The sequence below is a fragment of the Exophiala viscosa genome, assembly GCF_022695815.1.
Source record: "Exophiala viscosa unplaced genomic scaffold EDD37scaffold_4, whole genome shotgun sequence".
NCBI lineage: Eukaryota > Fungi > Ascomycota > Eurotiomycetes > Chaetothyriales > Herpotrichiellaceae > Exophiala > Exophiala viscosa.
In genome coordinates, this window is record NW_026944356.1 from 1060626 (window position 1) to 1082733 (window position 22108).

The 22108-nt window shown below is 50.9% G+C and overlaps 8 protein-coding genes across 8 annotated transcripts; 5 read left to right on the plus strand and 3 right to left on the minus strand.

Annotated features, from left to right (window-relative positions):
• The first annotated feature begins 2194 nt into the window (after window positions 1-2194).
• Window positions 2195-3835, plus strand: EDD37DRAFT_628644 (homeobox KN domain-containing protein). Its single transcript, XM_062816444.1, has 3 exons — window positions 2195-2359; window positions 2413-3243; window positions 3297-3835. Exons 1-3 carry the CDS (start codon window positions 2264-2266, stop codon window positions 3387-3389), a joined length of 1020 nt encoding a protein of 339 aa, XP_062670900.1. The 5' UTR covers window positions 2195-2263; the 3' UTR covers window positions 3390-3835.
• A 4140-nt stretch (window positions 3836-7975) lies between these two features.
• On the minus strand, window positions 7976-9579 carry EDD37DRAFT_649352 (uncharacterized protein; the record flags this gene model as incomplete). Its single annotated transcript, XM_062818129.1, has 2 exons — window positions 7976-8273; window positions 8333-9579. The coding sequence occupies 2 exons, from the start codon at window positions 9577-9579 to the stop codon at window positions 7976-7978; spliced, it is 1545 nt and encodes a 514-aa protein (XP_062670901.1).
• A 763-nt stretch (window positions 9580-10342) lies between these two features.
• EDD37DRAFT_628653 (uncharacterized protein) lies at window positions 10343-12416 on the plus strand. The gene has a single exon (XM_062816445.1). It carries the CDS (start codon window positions 10648-10650, stop codon window positions 12286-12288), a length of 1641 nt encoding a protein of 546 aa, XP_062670902.1. The 5' UTR covers window positions 10343-10647; the 3' UTR covers window positions 12289-12416.
• A 39-nt stretch (window positions 12417-12455) lies between these two features.
• Window positions 12456-14742, plus strand: EDD37DRAFT_373570 (uncharacterized protein). Its single transcript, XM_062811993.1, has 2 exons — window positions 12456-12576; window positions 12623-14742. The coding sequence occupies exons 1-2, from the start codon at window positions 12509-12511 to the stop codon at window positions 14571-14573; spliced, it is 2019 nt and encodes a 672-aa protein (XP_062670903.1). The 5' UTR covers window positions 12456-12508; the 3' UTR covers window positions 14574-14742.
• EDD37DRAFT_373558 (uncharacterized protein) lies at window positions 14725-16374 on the plus strand. The gene has a single exon (XM_062811992.1). It carries the CDS (start codon window positions 14875-14877, stop codon window positions 16294-16296), a length of 1422 nt encoding a protein of 473 aa, XP_062670904.1. The 5' UTR covers window positions 14725-14874; the 3' UTR covers window positions 16297-16374.
• Window positions 16375-16647: 273 nt separating this feature from the next.
• EDD37DRAFT_373603 (uncharacterized protein) lies at window positions 16648-18351 on the plus strand. Its single transcript, XM_062811995.1, has 2 exons — window positions 16648-16964; window positions 17012-18351. Exons 1-2 carry the CDS (start codon window positions 16752-16754, stop codon window positions 18065-18067), a joined length of 1269 nt encoding a protein of 422 aa, XP_062670905.1. The 5' UTR covers window positions 16648-16751; the 3' UTR covers window positions 18068-18351.
• Window positions 18243-19954, minus strand: EDD37DRAFT_373583 (39S mitochondrial ribosomal protein L46-domain-containing protein). Its single transcript, XM_062811994.1, has 3 exons — window positions 19036-19954; window positions 18471-18968; window positions 18243-18298 (listed from the first exon to the last, which is right to left on the minus strand). Exons 1-2 carry the CDS (start codon window positions 19834-19836, stop codon window positions 18591-18593), a joined length of 1179 nt encoding a protein of 392 aa, XP_062670906.1. The 5' UTR covers window positions 19837-19954; the 3' UTR covers window positions 18243-18298; window positions 18471-18590.
• Window positions 19955-20028: 74 nt separating this feature from the next.
• Window positions 20029-21780, minus strand: EDD37DRAFT_628658 (uncharacterized protein). Its single transcript, XM_062816446.1, has 2 exons — window positions 21337-21780; window positions 20029-21288 (listed from the first exon to the last, which is right to left on the minus strand). The coding sequence occupies exons 1-2, from the start codon at window positions 21473-21475 to the stop codon at window positions 20510-20512; spliced, it is 918 nt and encodes a 305-aa protein (XP_062670907.1). The 5' UTR covers window positions 21476-21780; the 3' UTR covers window positions 20029-20509.
• Between the last annotated feature and the right edge of the window lie 328 nt (window positions 21781-22108).

The following is a 22108-nucleotide window of genomic DNA, read 5'->3' on the forward strand; positions in this document are numbered from 1 at the left end:
AAGTCGAATTTACATAATCATGCAGGAAATGGGTTAAGCGACCGCAGGGGTATCGAATGCGGAACATTAGTCTGAGTGCCTGGAACAGGGTTGGAACAGTTCGCTTCACAATACGCGAAATTGGTTGCACAGGTTCGTCAAGCATGACTGCTACCCTGCCACCAGCTCTCTTTCTCATCTGGGTAAGCAAACTCAATCTCCAGATGCGATCCTTGCTCAAGTTCACACCAACCAGAGATATGGATACGAAGAATAATATCCTCTGGGTTTTTCGATGAACATTCCAATCTGCGATGCAAGATTGTGCAGATACCAGGATACCCTGCGACGACGATATGGGACCGATGACCAGAAGCTATCTCATCGGAGAGAAGCTGCACGATCTGGTGACATGTCGGCCCCCAAAGTCCTTCGGCATATCCTGGTTTGCATGCGACCGAATTGCCGCTGCAGACTACTGCAAACCAGCACTCCATAGCTCGCTGCGCCGTGCAGAAAGCTCGACCAGATATGGACGCTCGGTTCCAGATCGGTTGCTCGTAATCCAAGGCCTGCTTGTCAAACCCAAGTCTTATCTTCAAATGGCAAGAGAGTATCCAAAACTTGCCGGAATGCGCACGCGTCTTGCTCGGCGCGTCTTCATGCACAAGTGAGGGCGCACGGAAACTGTTGATATTCTACTGCTGCTCGCAATATCAAATTGTACTGTTTATCATACTCCACCTGATGTGGCGCGTTCTCCCCCAAAACTAAAGTACGGCCCAGGCCTGGTGGCCGTACAACGCCATCACCCAAGGAAAAGTGGGTGGATGATGGTGGCAATGGAGGGGTTAGGGCAAGCTCTGCTGGAGGTCTAGTCTTGATTGGGTCACTCTTGACCACGTTCAGCAGGATTGTTCGCCGGCTTAACCGACATTTTAGGCTTTGTGGATCACCGCGTTCTACCTTTCAAAGCTATGTTGGCCTTGATTCACTTACGGTTATGGATGCTTTCAAGTTTGAGGAATCCTGTGGGAGGAGCCACCTCCGAACCGGCCCGACTGGGTTTGCTCAGTTCTTTACGATTATGGCCACCCCCATCCTCCTGCACAACAGGTGATGCAAAGCAGGAGTTGACGAGGTCCCTAACGCCGTGTGGTCAGAGCCTTCCTCGTGCTAGTGAGTAGCAGGATCCTCCAGCCACATCCGAAGATACCATTGGATCAGCCATTTCATACCCCGATTTGGTATACTTGGCTCGTTGGCGAGCTGCTGTGCCGTTGGGAAGCGCAAGCCCGTCATCGACATAACAATCAGTCGTCATTCTACCATGGTGCGCGTCTTGCACATGTTTGCGTGGTTGACGGACAAGATTGTTGCGCCCCTATTGTCGTCCGTGCCAGCTTGCGGTAATTTGCAACGCAAGCCTTCTTCAAGCAAAGACCAGACAGCGGTCCTTGAAACTGGCAGGTGCTGTCGCTTTTCGAACTTGCCCGATGTGAAGTGGCAGGGGGATCCGAACGGGCAAGAGCCCAGCTGCAAGGCCAGACTCAGGTACGATGTCAGATGTCTACCCCTCTTGACGAATGTCCAAGAGGGACTCCCATGGCCCACACCCACCTAAGAGAGACCTCCTCTACTGATCCCTGACCACATTTGGTAAGGCGCTGCCTCGATGAACGCGGTTGGTGGGAAAGCCTCGACTTGGGTGGAGGCACGCCACCTCAGTGCATTCTCTATCCAACTCGGTTTGCTGGAATACACAGTGTGCACAATCATAGGGCGAGCATATTGCCTTCCTCACCAGTTCTGCGCATCTTCGGTCCCACATCATTGCTCTTTTCGACCAAGTCGTGCTGGCCCAGCTGGCTCGAATCTGGCATGGTCTCGGATGTCGACGTATTGTCTATGCAAGCCATCAAAGTGTCTCGATCGTGGGTTGGACGCGATATGGATGTCTCCATTTTATGCTTGGACTACCTCTTTGTCGTTGTTTTGTCTTTTACTACTGTCACTCGACTGTCAACCTCGCGCAAAGACTCCTGTGCCGTAGGTTCTCCTGCAGCAAGACAGCTGGACAGTGCGCTCTCTCCCCGCAGACAATTGGTGATTGGCAGACAGCAGTCTTCAACGACAAAGGAGCAAGTAGGGACGTGCGGTCCCGCTTCTATCTCAAGTAGATAACTATCCTCGAGTCTGCTCATCTCTTGGATCTCATTCCTCCAAGCTCAACCATCAAACATCACTGTCATCTCTCTATCAAAAAGTCAATCGTTTGCCAAACATGGACCACTACAGTCAAACAGCTGCCAGGCCTTATGCCGCTCATAGCAACCCGGTCCCATCTCAACCGGAGCAACAGCTTCCATCTATTCGAGATGTAAGTCACAGCTTCACAAGCAAAGCACCTTCATCCATTGACATGATCATCAGGTCATCCCTCCCCCACGTTCAAACACTCTCGAGTCCCATGGCCCAGAGGTGCCTTCGCACTCAAGGCCCATGATGGTGCCATATCTCAGCTCTCAGCCCACCACGGGCATGGGCGTGGCAAATGTACCAGCACCGGTTCAACCTCAGTCCAGTCCCATGGCATACACGACCGAAGCGCCGAGCCAGATGCACATGAGCGGAATCCCAGCTGCTCACCACCAATTACAAACACCTGCAAGAAGTGCAGCGGAGTACAGCTCGCCATGGTCAACATCATCAACATACACCGAAACCGCTGTCCCAATGAGTGCCGGACCTACTCTTCCCACACAAGCACAATCATTCGGCGGGATTAGTCAGCCAATGATCCCCTCCGACACCCAAGACAGCGTCTACTCATCGGCCTACTCCCTCAACAGACAGCCTCACGACAGCCCGGACTCGTATTCAAGATGGAGGGCACCCGAGGCAGTGCAGTCAACTCCCAGATATAACCCATATATCATGTCCGACAGGTCATACAACCCACCCCTTGACTTCAACCGCTACGGCCAGTCTTACGACCAGTACCGGAGCCCTCTGGGTTATGAAGGAGGATATCCCCGTTCCCTAGAGACTTCACCCTACCACATGAAGTACGCTAGCCAATTGTTGTCCTACCCTATGATGGGTTATCCCTCCCACGGCAATGGTCGACGACGAAGAGGCAATCTGCCCAAGCCCATCACGGACATCCTCCGACTTTGGCTGCAAGAGCATCTCGACCACCCCTACCCAAGTGACGAGCAGAAGCAAATATTTATCCAACGTACTGGTTTGACCATCAGTCAGGTAAGCTTTTTACTCTACTACTCTCCGATATCGATTTACTGACAGTCTTCTAGATCAGCAACTGGTTTATCAATGCTCGTCGTCGGCAGTTGCCGGCGCTTAAACTCAAGCGGGAAAGGTCTAAGGCCATTCAAAGCCGGGCTTGAGTTACGACGCCATTTGATTTTGCTATGATTTAGAACGATTTTTCTTGATGATGAAATGGGATATTATGACAATGGGATGGAATTACCCCAGGGCTTACAAGGAAAGGGTTTTTTGGTTGGGTTCCAGGTTTGAAGAGATGTCAAAGCTACAATTGTACCAATACCGAAAGATGGTCTCGCTTTTGCAGTCTGCACATGCCTTTCGTGCTAACATGGGGCCTAATGTTGCCGAGGCGCATTTTTTTCATGAACGATACTTTGATGTTTCTTGCTTCGAAAGAAAACAGGTCTTGGGGTCCAACAGTACTGTTAAGGCAAAGACAAAAACAAAACGTGGGCGTGGGCAAAGCACGAAGAGCTTGGTGGATGATTATCATCCAGTGTTACTTGTACAACAATAAGATCACAGCAGCAGCAGCGCAAGAAGCAAATTATGATAACTTGATCAAAATCTTTTCTTCGCATGTGCTACTATCACTCTACATCCTTCGAGGGCACGCGAGTTGCATTGCCGAAAGGACCTTGGCCATTTCGAGAGGGACTTCCGAGACCGACGAGACCACCAGGTACCGATGCTGTTAGCCATGCGTCGGCACTAACATCGACGCCGAACCAATTCTGTGGGAAAACTCGCTTATGGTCGGCGTCGGCGACCGTTGGTATAGTCCGTGTCGTGGCTGGGCTGGGAGAGACCGGCCATTGGACGTACAGTAGCGGACGTGCAAGTAGAGTTGATTAAGACGATTAAGGTGAATAAGCCGCCGCCAGGGGCGACTTTTCGGGGCGGACCAATGGACCATACAGGCAGCCTTAGGCGACCGTTTTAGGCGAGTCGGCACTCGCAGACACCTATTTAGTATTGAGGCAGGGGGGCCTGCCCTTGAACCTCGCTTATCACAGAGAACTACCGGTATCGCGATATAGCTGTATCGCATCGCTTAGGGCGAAAGTGAAAGAATTGGAGTGCTCAACTTGTCAGGAACGAAAGAGGGCAAGACCTTCAGGGTTGTTGGCAGGCAGGGGGTACCGATACAGAAGTCGACGACATAGTGCAGCAATACTAGTAGTGTACCCATTATTTGTCCAGCCCCTCAATGCCCTACTACTGTGCTAAAACTACGTCCAGAATGCACTACAAAGTGCGTACAGTAGTCTCTACGGATACTGCTGGTGCCTCTCGGTGCCAGCGCACCGTTGACTTGACGATTACCGACCGACTTGAACCGGATCAGCAGTATCTACGTGATGATGGTTCCACGTCCGTTTGGAATTTGCCGGGGAAACAGGTACAGCAGTTGGTGCGATAGGCAATCGGATTGCCGTGAACTGAATAGTAGTAGTACTATAGCTACTGAAAGTATGTTTTGTGTACTGCGCTGGCAACTGTGGTTCCCGCCGGCCCCTCCGATCGGCAAAGTGCTGGCATACGTACTACACAGTACGTAGATAGGACTCACTTGCGGTCTTCAATTCGTCCAGCCCTCGATCTTCTACTGTTAGGTTCCAATGTTCCTTAGGGAAACTCCCGTTCTCCGCGAAGTGAGAGTTCGGAATTTACCTTTGAGGGCTTGGGAGAGTACGTAAGTATCAGAGACAGAACTTGGTCAGGTGTAGGTTACACCCAAACCCAAACCACGCGTGCTTTTTACCTATGTCGTCGCATTTTGAGTCAAGATTCCAAGTTAAGTTATCCGCGGGAGAGGAAGGGTCAAGCCAGCTGCCGCTCTTTTCAGGGTCCAGAGCCGAATCCAGGACAATGACGGAGTGTGGTGCAGGCGTAGACTTTCCCTGGTGGGTTGCTGGCAAGTGGTGGCGGGGTTGGAACTACTGCACATCTACGCACTAGGACTAGGGAGGGAGTGGACTCGTGAGAAACACACTTGTACACAAAAGGCAGCAGCTGGAGCACGCACACTTGAAGACTCCATCTGTCACTGTCACTTCTGACTTGCATTTTGACAGCGAGCCTGGGCTTTTTGGCCTCATGCCATTTGCCGCTGGCCGCAGTGGGTGTCTCGTCGAGATCTCGAAATCGCAAAGAGAGGCCGCCGCCACCCCCAGTACTAAGTCTGCTTCAGCCACTTAATCGGGATTACTCATCTTTGGTTCGGTTGATAGGCAAAAGGGTCCTTTTCTGCAAGACACCAGCGCTTCGTCGGCATCATGGACACCGGTTGGCATGGCATCGGTTGAAGTTCGCCACGAAAAACGTACCTTTGTCGCCTCTCCGCTGCTGCTAAAAGAACGCAGTACTCCGTGAACTCCATCGGAAGAGGCGACAATACGATCGAGCGAAGAAACCCAAGAACTAAGCTGTCAATATGCAGGTCAGGGTTTTCGAGGACCAAGGTGTGTTGGCACTGCAGGTCCTCGATTCTGTACGAGTAGGGCCATAGACCAACTGACCAGTACTGCTTTGGGGTGGCCTGCGTCGTTCACTTTACCGTGTCGGGCTGTGCATTGCTTCGCTTCCGACCGGTTTTGGGGGCCTTGGGGCTTCGCCTGTATGCACTATGCGATGCATTATGTGTCTTGCAGCTGCGACTAAACTTCTTTGAACCGTTGGCCGGGGCAAGCAGTAGAGGATACGAACCGATTTCTTCTTCGGTTGACCAAGTTCATGTTCGGATTGGGACACACTCCCCCTCCTCGCTTTGCCCACAATTTGTCTGGGCATTTCATCTCATGCAGGAACAAGCTGTCCATTTCTCTTGAAGTTGATGGATTTGACATTGCTTCATGCATGCATGGTTCTGCGACAGTTCGCCATTATTCAGTCTATTGACTTGATGGAGGAGTGGGTGCTGATTCTCTTCATCCAGCAGTCAGGGGTGCCTCCCTCTCCTGCCCAATGCCCTCGAGCACGTACCTGAGTCAGAAATCACTCAAAGTCGCCGTCACCATCACGGAGGTCAAACAGGTCACGGAAGTCAAAACTGTCAACAGCCTGAAAGCAGGCCACTCGAGGACGCTGTCATACCACCATCACCACCGTCCCCTCCCTCGATTACCTTCCCATACTTTCTCCCTGAACATCGGGACCCCCATTCGCTGGCTAGCCCAGGCCGTGGAGGTCCGTCCATTCTTCAGCTTTGACAGTTCAGACAGGACACGCTTTCACTGTCTATCTTTCCCTGTCCCGCTGTCTGTGTCCATGTCTGCTGTCGCCCGAGTCACAGCTTGAAATTGCATCTTGACGCTCGGATCAACGTGTTGATGGAGACCACACTAAGTACCCTCATGGCCCCAGAAGGAGGTGCTCGGGCCACCGCGTTTGTTTCGTGTCAAGTTTCCTGACGACTCCGACTAGCTGGGCGGCAAACAAGTCGTCCTTGCTCTCCTGGGGGCTCAGGTGCGTGATCGTCTCTGTCAAGTCGATGATGATCAGGACCCTTCGTCGACGGTCCGTCCTCTCACAAACTTCGAGGTACGTATGTGCTCAAGAGCACGCCAGTCGGTGCTTCGGGCCTTCGGCTCCTCTTGACGAAGAACTACGGAAGGTTTGCACTGCCTGTTCTGGGTTCTTGTCGGCCTAAGGCTTTGGGCAATCTGCCCGATTGTCGCCACCTAGCCACTGCTTTTTTTGTTGTGCTGATTGCATTTACGGAAAGCGAGATGATTACAAGATTACAATCGAGATCGAGATTGCCCTTTACCCGATGGTTGAATGAATTTTTGGTGGCGAGATCCTTCGCATCCTTTACATGCTCCGAAGAAACTCTCACGTTATTGCTGATGCTGATGCTGATGCTGATGCTGACGTCGCTGTGCAGTGCTCATCTGAAGAGCCGCCTGTGCTTTTCTTCAGGACTTTGACCAGCTCAGAACAAAGGTGAAGTTGATGGGTGGGTAGGCACACAGGGCAAGACAGGACAGGACAGCCGTTGAGTGACTTAACTGTCGCTTTTTCTGCCCTACGTTATGACCACTGCTGTGGTCGATCGATCTCTTGGTGTGGAAGCCCGATATTCAAGTCACTCAACGGCTGTCCTGGCTGTCTTGTGACTCTTGTCCTGCGTTATGACCAGTACTCCAGCGCTCCAGTCGATCCGTCAGTGTCGACGGCGAGGTCACGGGTGACGGGTCAAGTCACGGGAAAGTCACACGTCAACTTCCATCTTGATGTTTTATCAGCTATCCATCATGACAATCGACAACGATCTCTACCCCAGCTGTGCGTCGGGTTGTTGACATACAACAGCGGTTTTGACTTGCCTTCACTTACTCACTGACCTTTCTGCCATCTAGAGGGTCCTTTTGTGTGTCGTATCAGAGTCAGCAGGATAAGGCTGACGGGACCTTGTTCTTCTTGGCTTCTCCTGTCGAGTTGTGAGGATTTGCAGATCCTTGTGAGCGTCGACCTCCATTTGGGCACACCTGGCAGACCATAGTTTGACTCATGTTTGCTATCATTCTTTTGATTCGATTCACTTCGCTATGTTCGCAATGCTAGTGTACAGAATGATAATATATTACAACCGTCAACAAAACCAAAGACTCGCTATGCTCGTATCTGCCAAAATCTATTTTGTTGTGCTCAAATTTCCGAAATCAGTAGCCGTGCTATGCATCTTCGCGCGTTCCCTCTAACCGTCAACAAGATATTTAATCGTCCTTCTAGGCACTTTTCTCGCCAACTCCTTGTTGGTCTTCCATCGCATGAAGACACAACAGAATGGGAATAGCACCGTATTAACGGCACACCACACGAATAAAACACCGAAATTCAGACCGATCCGGCTATGGGTGTCGAATATGATCGTCCGACTCGCTGTCACAATATGGTACAAGGGCCAAGCGTATCCGTACTTGAAGAATGCTGGTGCCAACGGAATGGCATAAAAGGCAGTCGCCACGTTCGATATGACCCAGAAAATGAGCCAGCTATGATCAATTAGCCTTTCAAGTCATCGAAATGGGGGGTTTGTTGGTGCACGACTTACAAAGCAGTCCAAGGTTGGCCGATGACCATGGTAACGTTCTCAGATGCCAAGCCCAGGGCATACATGCCCACCCAATTCAACATCCAGTACACCACGAACGTGCCGTGGCCGTAAGCGTCCGGGTCTGTGGCGGACTCGACGCCATTGTGCGGGTAGTTGTTTGAAAAAGGGATCTGGAACGCTAGCGATACAAGCGAATAGGCCAGGGACATTAACATGTAGGCGGCCGTGGTGGCGAAGAGGCGGACCAGGATCAATTGCCAGAAGTGCATGGGCGGGTGACCCTTCGGAATGAGGAATTTCGTGTATACAGGCAGAAAGAAGGAGAAGGAAAAGAAGGCAATGATGATAAGGTAGATCAGGCCAATGGTTACTGAAGGGGTGACCTGGTAAGGGTAGAACGGTCGCAGATCGAACGTTGAGAAGCCGATGGCTGGGTTCAGAGCCTGGGGTGCGCGAGCGTAAGTCGTTGCGCTGAGTGATGTGTTGGAGAGGACAGTCTTGATCCACTGCTCGCCGAACGTGGAACTGGCGAGGGTCTCGAATTGGGACAGCAAAGGGACGATGTAGTCGTAATAGGTGTCCTGGTCGCGAGCGGTGTTGATGATGATCTGGGCTGAGCCGAGGGGTGAGTAGCTGGCATTGCCGGTCGCCACGGCCTGCTGTAGGAGAGCTGTGGCATTGGCATTGACAATGATGGCCGCCCAGTGGTGCTCGTCGTACACGGCCTGGCGGACGGCGAATGGGTCGTTGTTGTACATTGATGGAGGTAGTACTTTGTAGCCCAGCATACCCTTGGGTATCTTAGCTTGCTCAGTCGCGATCTGCTCAATTACTTGTCCGACCAAGGGGGTTGTTCCTTCGTACGGGGCTACTCGGCCGTCGAAGCTCACCACGGCCACGGTGAGGGCTGATGTATTTTCTTCGACGTGGAAAAGAACGGCCCAGTAGAGAGACAAGACGGTAAGAATGAAAGTGAAGAGGATGAGCACAGTCAAGGCCCATTTCCTGGCGACCTCGAGCGAGACCTTGCGTAGAGATGGATGAAGCAGGCCGACTGGTAAGGGAGGGTTGTTGGGGTCATTCTTCTCTGCATCCTTTTCGCCTTGGTGTTCTTGGTCTTGCTGGTGTTCCGTAGAGGTCTTACCTTCTTGGAAACCTTCTTGCGCCTGTTCTTGCTTTGATTCAGGAACGCTTCGATCCGGTTCGAGGGTGCGTTCCGAACTCGTGCGACGTGACTCCGCCATGTTGCCCCTGTTGTCGGGTGGTTGCCGGCGAGGCTGAGCCTCTGGATTTGTAGAACTGGCAATCTTGTCTGTGCTGCTCGTAACCCAAGCATAGAACGACGACATCTGTTCGACGTTTGGCGAAAGCCCCCAGAGGAAGAAGTCGACGTCGTCTATAGAACGACCGACCTTACCGTATTATCTCGGTCATGAACAATTCTTTTCATGACGTCGAGATCTAATTCTTAACAGCCGCCAAAACTGTAACTGATCGATTTGTCCGGTCGATCCGGGGGTTAAAAACGTGTACGAGAGATTCCTCGAAGCGAAAAGTGGTGACTTCATTGTTGTCTTCTTCAATGATGTCACTACATACAGGGAAGGGAGAAGAAAAAGCCACATCCATACCTGAGCAAACATGCTCATCTGTAAGGTTACACAACCTACGGATATACCAGCTGCATCACTGACACGTATATCCGCACCAGCATCGATTTTCCGAAATACAGCCATGTGTGAGAGTGGAGGCGACGTGAGGCCTTCTACAGGTGCTGCTTCGTGATCGAGCGAATCCAGATAATGGCTGTTGTGTCACCACAGTGATCACTCCGGACTCGGCATGCATGATATGAGCTTCTCACCTTGGTTCAAAGTGATCCAGCTTGTCAGACATCAAGGGTTTGAACTGATGAGACATATTCCTGACAGGACGAAGGGTGATTTCTGTGGTAACTGTGAGTGTAGTGAGAATTACGCTGACGGTCCTATGCTGTGACCTAGTCTGCTACGGTCAAGCATATGAGTCGCCTTCCCAATGCTTTATGTTTGCCCACGTCTTCGCGAGGTCGTTCCTTCTTCACCTGTCTTGCTTCCCTAAGTTGGCCAAGTTCACGCTATCTAAGGTAAGAGTTACACAGGAAGTCTTGGTCTTTATAATGTTCCCCTTAAGTGCAACGCAATGGACATGATTGGTCATCGAGGCTGAGACTGCAGTCGCTCCTGCTGCCTGATACATCAATGCAGTAGGTTACCTCACTTCAGCCTCGTTGCCATTTCTCTTCTCATTCTATCACCTCGAAGTCATCCAAAATGCTTGATAAAATCCCTCAAGAAGTTCTGGAGCACCTCATCCTAGATTTAGGACAAGCAGATCTAAAGCACTTGAGACTCGCCAACAGGACTCTTGGAGTTAAAGTCCTCCCAGCCTTGTTCCGCAAGGTCAGCGTCTCAATACTGACAGTGAATCATCTCCGTCATATCGCTCAACACCCCAAGATCTCTGACTATGTGGAAGAACTGTGGTACCTCGAGATGGATTTCTCTGGCATTGCCACGGTACCGGGTTGGGACCAAACTGACCATATTCGGAACCTCCTAGGGACTATTCTCGAACATGTTGCCCACGTCAAAAAAATTGGCCTCAGACCAGAGGACTTCGAAAATCAGGAGGAAAGAGGGGGAATCTACACGGACGGTACCACTGAAGATCACGAAGAGGGCCAAGGAGACTTGACCGAATTCTTGCGGACCATTCCAAAGGTTATCGAATCGTACAACCAGAAAGCAGCACTGCAGAGCAGTGGATATCTACACGAGTCCTTTACTTTCGCTTTTCAGCGCCTGCCGAACCTTCGACATCTTGTTTCTGTGGAGCCGGTCAGCGGCATCGCCACTGGGTATCTAGAGATCGAAGAAGATGACCAGTTACGCCAACTGCATGACATTTTCCCAGTTGATGATGCCGTTCTACATACCAATTTCCGACCATGGCAAACAACATGGCCAGGACACGGATTCATAGGGATGTGGCAGGCTCTCTGTGACTCTCATCACTACTCCAACATCCAACATTTGGAGATCAAACGAAACGAGGACCTGTTCATCAAACGCGGCATATCTCTTAGCTGGATGGATTCCAGCTTGGGCGATCAAGCTTCCGATGGTGCCTTCCGTTATTTAAGAAGTCTCAAGCTTTGTCTAGAAGTGACTCCAAGACCATTACCATCAACATACTCAGATAAGCTTGTGACTGCGCTGGCAGGGGCATCAAACCTCAGGGAGCTCGAGATATCCTTGCCTTCGGCCGAGGGGAACACCCAAATGTGCCTCACCGACATCCTTCCAATGACGACACTGCCACAACTCAGGTCGGTGACATTGGAAGAGTTCTGCTTCTCCACCATGCAGGAAATCAATCAATGGCTGTTCAAGCACCCGAAACTTAGAAATCTAGCATTGAGAAGACCAGTGTTGGGCGGCTCCTGGGCTACACTTCTTGACCTGTGGTCGGCTAGGACACAGTTCGTCCTTGACTCCTTCGAATTGAAGGAACCTAAAGACTACGAGAGCTTGTTCAAGACGAACGACCTTGACGGTTGCCAGGTTCCGTCCCGAGTCTCGAAGGACGCCCTCGTGCACTATATCAATCATGGCGGCGTCAATCCACTCAAACACCGTCGCTGGAGAAGATTCGATAGTTCTATGGACCCGGATGGTGATCTTGACGACCGGCTTTCTGAGTTCTCGGATATGTCTGTGTGGCTGCCAGACGACCACCCCGATCCAGTCGAGGACTCGGATGGACCCGAATTTGATGAGGATTATGATTTCGATGCTGAGGAGGATAGTGATATGGACGTGGAACTTGCCGGCCTTCAGGCTAACGGGATAGACGATCTCGAGGCAGGCGAAGACTCTGATGTTGAAATGGTCGACACTACCCTCCTGTGAACCCACAACGACTGCAAGCCTTATAGTAAATGGGCAGACATAGTTTCACAATGGCTCAGCCTTGCATACGTCGGTGGGGCAACATGATTGGCTGACACACAACGAGGCTGGACCTCGGCTTTGACCGCATAATAATATATGGCTTTGTCTCCTCGTCTTCTACGTATCAAGACCATCGCTTCCAAGCCCCCTTCTCACGACTGTCAGATGTAACGAGACGATGGACAGGTCGTTGGCGGCCTTACTGAGATCTTTGCAGACTTCAGATTCTTCTGCAGATGCCTTGAGGTATTGTGACGCGCAGCACCTTAGACACGTACTGACATGGTCGCAGGCTACTACCCACTGCCACGAATCTTCTGTCCAGACTGTCCAACCCTCTCAATGTCACATTACTGACTTCGCATCTACTGTCAAATGATATCCTTTACCCTCGGCCCATCGAGATTGCTCAATCTCGTCAGATATTCTCGGTGTTTTACACTGCCGTTCTCAGATTGATTGAGGACAAGCAAAGCCCCGTTCATGCGCAGCTACGCAGCAATCTGCCTGTGAGGGAATGGGTGAAAGCAGTAGTCCAAGGAGCAGACGATAAATCACCGAGATGGAGGCACACATTACTAATCGGCGGACTGCTTCTGGCATTTCAGTCCAGGCAATTCGAAGACCTGCCGCCTGACCTACGGAACAAGCTAGAGGCAGCACTGGTCACGGCCTCCAACTTAGCCCTGCTACAGAAAGATGCGGAGCCGAATTGTGAACTGCCAGTAATCTTTGTACTGAACCATACTTTCCCGCTGCTGTCAGGTTATCACCAGTCTCAGGTGCAATTTGACCTTCTCCTGCCTGTCTTGGTGAATGCGATATTCTTTTCGAGAGCAGGCCTTGAGCAGGGATATTGGCTGGGAACTATCGACAATGACGTGCGGCAGTTTGGCGGACAAAAGTTCAGCTGGTCCTCAAGATCGAGATCGTTCGGCAAGGTCAACAAGATCAAATCAAGAAGCCTTGTCGCCCCTCTTGGGGCTTTGTCACGCTTGATGGCTCATTGCATCGACAATGTACAAGACCCATCCTTGATAGTGTACAGCACCAACAGGATCGCGGAATTTGCCCGGACTCTGGCGACTTCCTGGAGACAGAACAAACTCTCTGAGGTCGACCCACGCGAGGAGGCTCAGTATCTCGACCAGGAAACGATCAACCAAACATTTCCTGTGCTTCTACAATTGCTTCGAAACACGGTATTCGCAGCCATTATAACTCTTCGGTCTGTGGTGGGCCGCACCCTTTGCGATTCTGCTTTGGCATCAAACAACACTGCTCCATCATTGGCGATGCAAACGTTGCATATCCTACGCGACACATATTTCATAGCACATCGATTTGGACTCACTTCCTCGTCCCAATATACCTTCGTCAACACCACAGCGATCGACATACTAAGCCGATATCAAGCTCAATCTGAACATTTCCTGGAAGCAATCAAGCCTGCGGAACTAGAACGCATTCCTGTTCATCCTCTTGACAGGACCTATGATCTATTCTTCCTCAACACTGCCGAACATTTTACCTTGACTCTATCGCCACGCACAAACCAAGAGCTTCTGTTCAACTCGGCAGCACCATACGTTGACCCAAGAGGGGACCCTCGTCTGGGAGAAATATTCGAAGCAGCTCACAGTGTGATGTTGGCCATCCTGGCTGCACCACAAAATGCCGAAGTGGCAACGAGGAATGTGCCGTTCTATGTGGAGACATTGCTTCATAGCTTTCCAAAGCCACTGACTGCTCGACAGTTCAGATTCGCCATGAAATCTGTCGTACTGCTTGCTGCACCACCTTCACCCATAGCAATGTTAATGCCGCTCATGCAGGCTATTGTTCTTGATCTGCTTAGAGAAAGAGTGGAGCATGCTTCCGAAGATTTGCTCCCTTCTAACCATGACGTACCAGTGGAGAGCAATCAACCTTTGTCTGAAAGAACGGTTCTGCTTTTGTCCATCATCGACTGTCTGAATTCTTTGCCTATTCCCCTTCTGGAGGATTGGCTACCTGTGACTGCCGACCTCTTACAAAAGGTCAAGAACCCTGTACAGAAGCAACAATGCCAACAACGACTGTGGGCCGCCCTTAGTGATGGTGAGATGGATGTGGAGCGTGCCGCGAGTTGCGTGGCTTGGTGGACGTCAAGAGGTGGGCGTGAGCATGTCATGCTTGGAGAACAGCCAGAAGAACAAGAATACTTCATGAGTGGTGCCTTGCAGTTTGACAGTAAACTATGACAACAGCTGGTATGAAGAAAGGGGCATTATGTTTCTTTCACGCTGTGTAAGCTACGTTAATGCTTGGAGATGTCAACATTGTTCCGGAACAAGGGCTTGGACGCCATTCGCTCTAGTGGAAGAAGAAGGTTGGCTTTTGGACTGAGAACGACAAAGCAAGCTGCTGGTGGTGAGAACTATATTTTGCACTGTGAAGTGTCTCTCACAACCCTTCTCACCTCACACACATCACCAGCTTCTTGTTGTTTTCTCTGCTGGAGGCCGTTCCTACACATCACCTCCACGACGTGTGAACCACACCATGGCATCTCCTCGACGCACCAAGAATTTTGCTCAAGATGCTCAAACTCCAATATTCCTGTACATGATTCTCAAGCAGCTTGATCTTCGATCAACTGACTGGAACCAAGTGGCAGATGGTCTGGACATCTCGAACGGTCACGCCGCACGAATGCGATATAGCCGAATGAGGACTCAGTTCGAAGGAATTGTGAATCAGTCAAAGTCGATCAAGCCGAAGAAGGAGAAGGAGAGACCTGTCAAAGACAAAGCAAAAGGGAAGAGGCAGCTCTTGGAAGAAGAAAGCGAGAGACTTGGAAACGAGCAAAGCCACATGGGAGGATATGACCAACAACAACACAACGCTCAAAAGAGGGTCAGACTAGAATCAAGTTTCTTCGGAAACCCTACCTGGACGTCCTCCGTCATGCCTAGTCAGCAGTATGCAAGCGGCTATTGGGATCAACCAACTATCAAAAGCGAACCAGTATACGCAGCGAAGTCGCAGGCACCACTGATCAAAAACGAACCTGACACATCAATCGCTGTGAATGAGGCCTCCGTTTCTGAACAGCCTATCAAGAAGGAGCCGTCTATCACGCAGGACCAGCCGATCAAGGAGGAACCAAGCACAGCACATGTTGACAATCAGATACGTGCTCCGGTGGTCGATGCGGTCAAAAATGAACCGGATACAATTGCGATGAAGCAGGAGCCGATGATTACTCCTGCGTACTACTATCCTACCTATGTCAGCGGTTATGGTACCAACAACGGAGCTGATGCATATACCAACGCTCAGCGTGCCATGGGGTACTACAGTTCCCACACCATGCCAATGACCACAGCGCCTGTCTATCAGGTGAGCCAGCCTCACAACCATTATTCGTGGCTTAGTCCGCGACAAAATGTCAACCAGTGGTCGCAGCCGACTGTCCATTCTGGAGTAATTTCAGGCTCGGCAGATCATATATTCGACAACGACATCGGTCTGAATCCACTTGCCACCTCATACGAGGAGTTGCTGAACATGCCGTTGTACTTTGAACAACAGCAGAAACCTGGCTTGACAACAACAGAATCGTACGCAGGCCAGCTTGCACCACAGCATGCCATCAGTGCCCAATCGGAGAACAACCTTTCGGAAAAGCAAGCGACTGAAAGGATATCATCGCCGGCTATGCCATCCGTCGAAACCGGCACAACAGCAAAAAGTGACTTTCAACCTAACACAACGACTTCAATCACACCTTCGATTGAACCCACGCAAACAAGGGAAGCAGAACTTCACGTCAGCAGTGAGCGGCGCTCCGTAGCCAGTGTCACCAAAACAAGTGCCGACGCTGAACATGTACTTGATACTTGTCCTTCCGCAACAATTGTCGATACAGCCAAAATGTTCATCAAATGTGAGCCGGTAGAGATCTTGGACCTTGATCGATGAGATGCAGTGGCTGTCGGAATTGAGTATGGCGAGCACGTTGCAGGAGGCTCAAAATGTGTACGAAGTGTATTGGAACGATGGCTGGAGTAGCATTTTGAGGCTACGTGTACCATTCTGAACCATGGATAGGATGAGCTACACAACACAAGTGGGATGTCAAATTGTCCGAACATAGGTACCATCGTTGAAAGGACAGGATTGATCTTTTGTGCAAGGTTTGAAGGTAGAAGTAGCATATCCCAACCGCTTTCGCCCTCTTTTTCCTTGCTCCTTCCCATTGTGGCGGTGCACGTGGCTGTGTTAGTCATACACTCCGCACGACTTCACCTCCTCCTTCCTCGAACTGCATGTCGAGTCTGACTGTACTTAATACATCCATCTACCCGGTTTTCAGCATGACATGAGTTGCATGAGATTGAACCGTACAATGTTACCTCAATAACTCTTTAGTCAACATGTTCTCAAACTTCATCCCATCGTCCCTCCCCAGATTCGGCTTTGGCCGAGTCAAAACCGCTCAAGCCATCAACATCCCCTCTGTCGAAGTCCATGACATCGAAGTCTCCAGTGACAAACGCGCCCGACGCCTCAAGCATCTCCTCAAACTCAACCATGCAACCTTTTCAATCTTGTACAGCAAGCTCCGATTCCACAATCACAATCCTCATGTCTGTGATTCCTCCACTATCTCGTGTCGCTATGCTAACTTTCTTAGATTCTCGGTTCAGCCTTCCTCTTCGGCGGCACAGCCGACCATCTGAACGACATCTACGAAGACTCCGCCAACGATGGCCTAGACCAATGGGAAGACTCACCCGCCGAAATTGCCGAACACGACTATCGCGAGTTCCTGGGCAAGAAAGAGTACCAACGAGCCTTTGTCGACTTCTTCGAAGACCAGCTCGTGCTTGAGAGCTACGATTGGAAACATGTCGTCGAGAAGTTCCTGTTTCAGCGCGGCTCCAAGAAGTCTCCCAACGCCGAACCAATCTTCAATTGTCTGACCACCGGTCTAGGCCACCCGCTAATTCACCTGGGCTATGCCTACGAATTGAACAGCCGCGAAGTCGGCATGGAAGCCCTAGGTCTAGCAGCAACATGCTATAACCCCACGCTTGCCAAACTCCTCGAATCCAATCCACCACCAACATACACGACTACCAACATCTTCGAGATCTTCAGCCGGGTCCAGGCCGACAAACGTCTTGACTCAGCCTTTGATCACACCGATGACAAATTAAACCACCTTTGGACAGATCAGGCCCTTGTATCAATCCTGCTCGAGCACTGGTCGGCCTGGAAGATTATCGATCCAAACGCAGACTTTCAACAATCCCAAGAATTAGCGGTCGCCCTACACACCTCCAGCGCAACGAGCGTCGGCGGCCATGGCTACGATTTCCTGCTCGTCCACTTGTTAACGACCTCGCACGCCATACGAATCTTGATCCCTTTCCTCGAGCCGCAGCACCATTTACCGCTAGTGAAGCAGTGGTTGCTGATCACACTGTCCATCTACATCACGCAATCCCGCCCACTGATAAAGAAAGAGTACGTCACCGAGTACGATCTACAGGGTCGAAACTGGGACTTTGTCACCGACAAGGCGCTGCACGGTAAACACAAATTCGACGCGCACTTCGTCAAGGGCTGTCGGGCCATGCTAGAGGCGGAGCGCACTTGGGGCGGACAGGACGAGTACTGGCTCAAAGCGGTGGTCAAGTTCGCTGACGAATTTCCCGGGTGGGTGTTTGGTGATGGATCGGAATAGAAAGCGGAATACAGCACACACTCGTCACTAGGAAAATGGGAAAGCATGGGCAAAAGAATCAGATTGACCACACAACTCACCTTTCCTCCACTCACATCCCAAGAAATCAATTGTATGCTTGTCCTACGACGTTTCCGCTTGGCCCAAGCGCAACGAAGGAAGGAGATGGAATCATGACTGGAAGTGTACAATGACGAAAAAAATGAACGGGTTTTACGAGTTGGACATGCACTGTATTGTACTTTTATCAGCACTGCCCGACAAAAATAAGCATGGGAAAGCCCATCATTAGGGAGCCTTTCCATATCCCGTATCAGAAGTAATGCAATGCACCAATATGCAATGGAATGATCACAACTTGTACAGGACATGGAAAGTCTAGATATAGTACAAGCACACTTACTTTCGCGCTGTTCTTGCTCACGCAGCCTCTGCCTTTTGCTGGGTTGTCTCTGTCTCTTGACCCCACAGGCTCATCCCTTATCCACTGCAGTAGGCAGAAAGTCGACTTTGACGATGAAGTTCACTGCGCAACCAGCATATTCTTCACCCTAGTCCAATAATCAGGATGCACCAGCGCCTCAACCTCATCTTTACTCAACCACTTGAAATCCTCAATCTCTCCACCTTGCTGCGCTACGCTCAAATCAGCCTGTCCGGCCATGATCCGTGCCTTCATGAAGAACGTCTTCTCGCCGTCGACCATCGACCCTTCAGCCGCAAGATCCTGTTTCAGCGGCATCTCCTTCGACGCTTTGTCCTTTTGCGTAGTTGTAGGCGGTCTGGCCGCACGTGGGATTGGCGAGGTGAATTTCTGCACATAGTGGCCCACGGGGTGGTTGCCGACGAAGAAGGTGTTCATGTTGGCGCCTAACGACGCAAAGAGGATGCGCTGTGCGGCCTGTCACACAAAAGGTTAGTCTTTTTTGCATCTGAGCACGAACGGTGTACGGGGAAAGGAAGCTCACCTCTTTCAATCCTTCGAACCCAGCAATCGTCCCGGAGGGAAATCTCCACAGCTCGCTCTCATCCTGTTGAGCGTTGACTGTCTTGTTCTTGACCAGCAAGTACAGCGTCCTATGCAGACTTCTTTCCAGACTGCGCTGGTCATTCTTCTCATCAGCCTCGGTTTTTCTCCTTAGACCTGCGAACGTCGCATCTCCAGCGCCCGTGAACTCTTCTGCGCGGCCTTCTTCGGCGACAAGATCCTTCACAATCTTCTCCGGGGCGCCCGACTCATCGCCCACTAGCGCTTCGTCGTTCCAGCTCTCCTCGGTGTAGGCGTTGTATTTGCCTATATCACGCGCCGCGACACCTCCTCTTTCCCGACGCTTTGTGCGCCACTGTTCGAACGCGGGTGTATTGCGCTTGTAGTAGAAGTACTGTGTGAATGGGAGGACGAGACGCTCGTTAAGTCGTCGCTGATAGAGATGATATGCTGTCTCGAAGGGGTGAGGGTCCGGAGTGAGGAGGGGCGGCCGCGAAACAACCACGCCGGCTTTTATGCTGTAGATGGGTTGAGATACTGGCGAGGCTTCGGGCCCGTCGGGGGATAGCTGTGTGATGGGAGGTGCTTCGACTGTAGCTTTTGCCGTGGCTGTCGATGCGTTACGGTGCTGTTGCTGAGACAGAGCTTGTCGACATGAGCGGCAGATGTGGTTCTGAGACGAAAAGCCTGATCTTGTGAGCACTCGTCTGGCTGCTAAGGGTGCAGCGGATGTGCCGAGGACATCGGCGATGAGGTTTACACCTCTCGAGCGAGGAGACATGGTTAGATGTGATATGCGCTCGCTGGAAAGCGATGCGCAGGAGTCGTGTTTGTGCAATGTTTCAATGGATTCAAGGTCCAAAAAGTTGCCAGGAACATTTGAAAATTGAACTATACCGGATTTGGCGGAGGATTGTGGTCCCATTCGTATTTTTGATTTCTACACTTTTCATGTTTCTACATTTTCCTGAACATGATGTGCAAGCAACGAAATTCCCGTAGACGTCAAGTCCAAAGACACTCGTCTTGTCTCTATGAGACCTCTTGATGCTGATGAGGCCTGTATGCTGCTGGAGGTTCAGCTTCCTTTTGGACAGCGCTGCCGCGAGTGTTTGCACAAATTACCATACGGATATGTAAAGCAGGACGTTGCTTCTTCGCTCATATTCCAGGCACCAATTCCTTATCATCAAACGCTTTTTCCTCATGGCTCTTTGATCATTACACGGTGCCCAGAACGGATCCCAAGGGAGTCTTTTTTCGCTAGCAGGACCCAAGTCTCATATATGACGGTACTGTTAGATAGTTACTCCCTACAAAATCAGACGATCAGGACATATGTGTTTGCACAATGGAAGGCCCATTGAGACAGGAAGCTTGTCGAGAAGAGGTTCCAATCCTCCAACCTTGTCATCTTCTCGTCGATATATGCTATACTTTAACGACTGTCTCGTCTATATCGGTACCATAAGAGGGGACATCACACTCGCGCCACCGTCCACTATCATATTAGAGCCCGTGATGTAACTGGAAAAGCCAGATGCCAGAAAGCCCGCAACTCTAGCCACTTCCGCTGGCTGGCCTGCTCTTTCCAAACCAATGTTCTGTTTTTGCGCAGTCTCATTTTGTAACTCGGCTGGAGGCAGCTGAGTGTTGTTGAACATGCCCCTCTTCTCGAATCCGTTGAGACTGACTCCGACATCAATCTGACCAGGACTGATTGAATTGATACGCACACCTGTGCCTTTGAGCACGGCAACGCCAGCACGCACCACGCCGAGGGCAGCATGTGAACTCATGGTATAGCAAGGTCCCCAACATCCACCATATGTGCTTGCCGTGCTCGACACCACGATGATGCTCCCGTAGGACTGATCTTTGGGTGCCGCATTCGGGTAGCTACCCTTTGGCGAGGTCTTTGTCATCGCAGGCGGAGCGTACTTGAGGGCGAAGAATGGTGCTAGGCTGTTGGCTTCGAAGCATTTCTGGAGATCTTCCGGGGTGGTAAGGTCGATGGACGGAGGACCAAGCAGACCCGAAGAGCAAACCCAAACGTCCAGTCTTCCCCAGGCATTAAGAGCCTCGTCAATCAGAGTCAATGTATCTTGCTCGGAGGATATAGAGTAGGGATAATCGATGACTTTGGTGTTCGGGTAACGTTTGAGGAGCGAGGATTGTACTCCTGAGGACTGTTCGGTGGTCGTGCAAGCGTAGATGCATGCTGCGCCATGTGCTGTGCTGTCAGTCGAGCTGATTTGTTCATATGTCATGACTCTCTTACCTGCCAACTCCGTCACAATAGCTGAACCAACTGGCATGTTTGCGCCAGTGACCACGCACACGAAGCCATACAGCTTTCCATCCGCCCTGTAGGGGGAGAAGTGATCAGACTCTTCCTGTATCGTCATTGGGTCAGGCATAGTAAAAGGTCAGAAGAGTAGAGGTGAGGGGACTATTTTCAATAGATCAGTATGTCGGCGTCAGTGCTGCATGCGGTAATTCAAAGTTTAGCTGAATCAATGGAGCAGACGTCCATGAAAGAGTTTGGGGCATCAATCGAGCTGCAAGTGTCTTGTGCGGCTCCAACAGGGCAGGTAGAGGGCCCCAGAGAGAGAGGGAGATATCCATATTAAGCCAATCATGATAAGCGTGATTCGCTTGCAGCTTGACAAGAAGCCTTCTAGCAAAGCTGGTATGGAAAAAGAGTGATGTCAAAGGGTGTTTCTCCGCGCAGGTGAAGGAGAAAGGTGCAGTTGAAGTGGATGCATTTCATGGTGATAGCAATTGTTTATCGCTCTTTTGTGATTGGCTAGAATGACCGTAGCATCACTTATTGCCAAATGGAAACCTACTGTATAGGTCCTGTCTTCTTCTTCTCCGTTTGGTATTCTCTGGAGCTCAAGGAGGACGGCCTCAGTTGTGACCGTGTACATGACAAAAGGCAATGAAACTCGGGGGATCCTCGACACCATTGATATTCCACGACTCCGTTGAAAGGGGTACTCTGACTGACTCTTGACATGAACCCGACGGTGTGAAGAATGACAATCGTT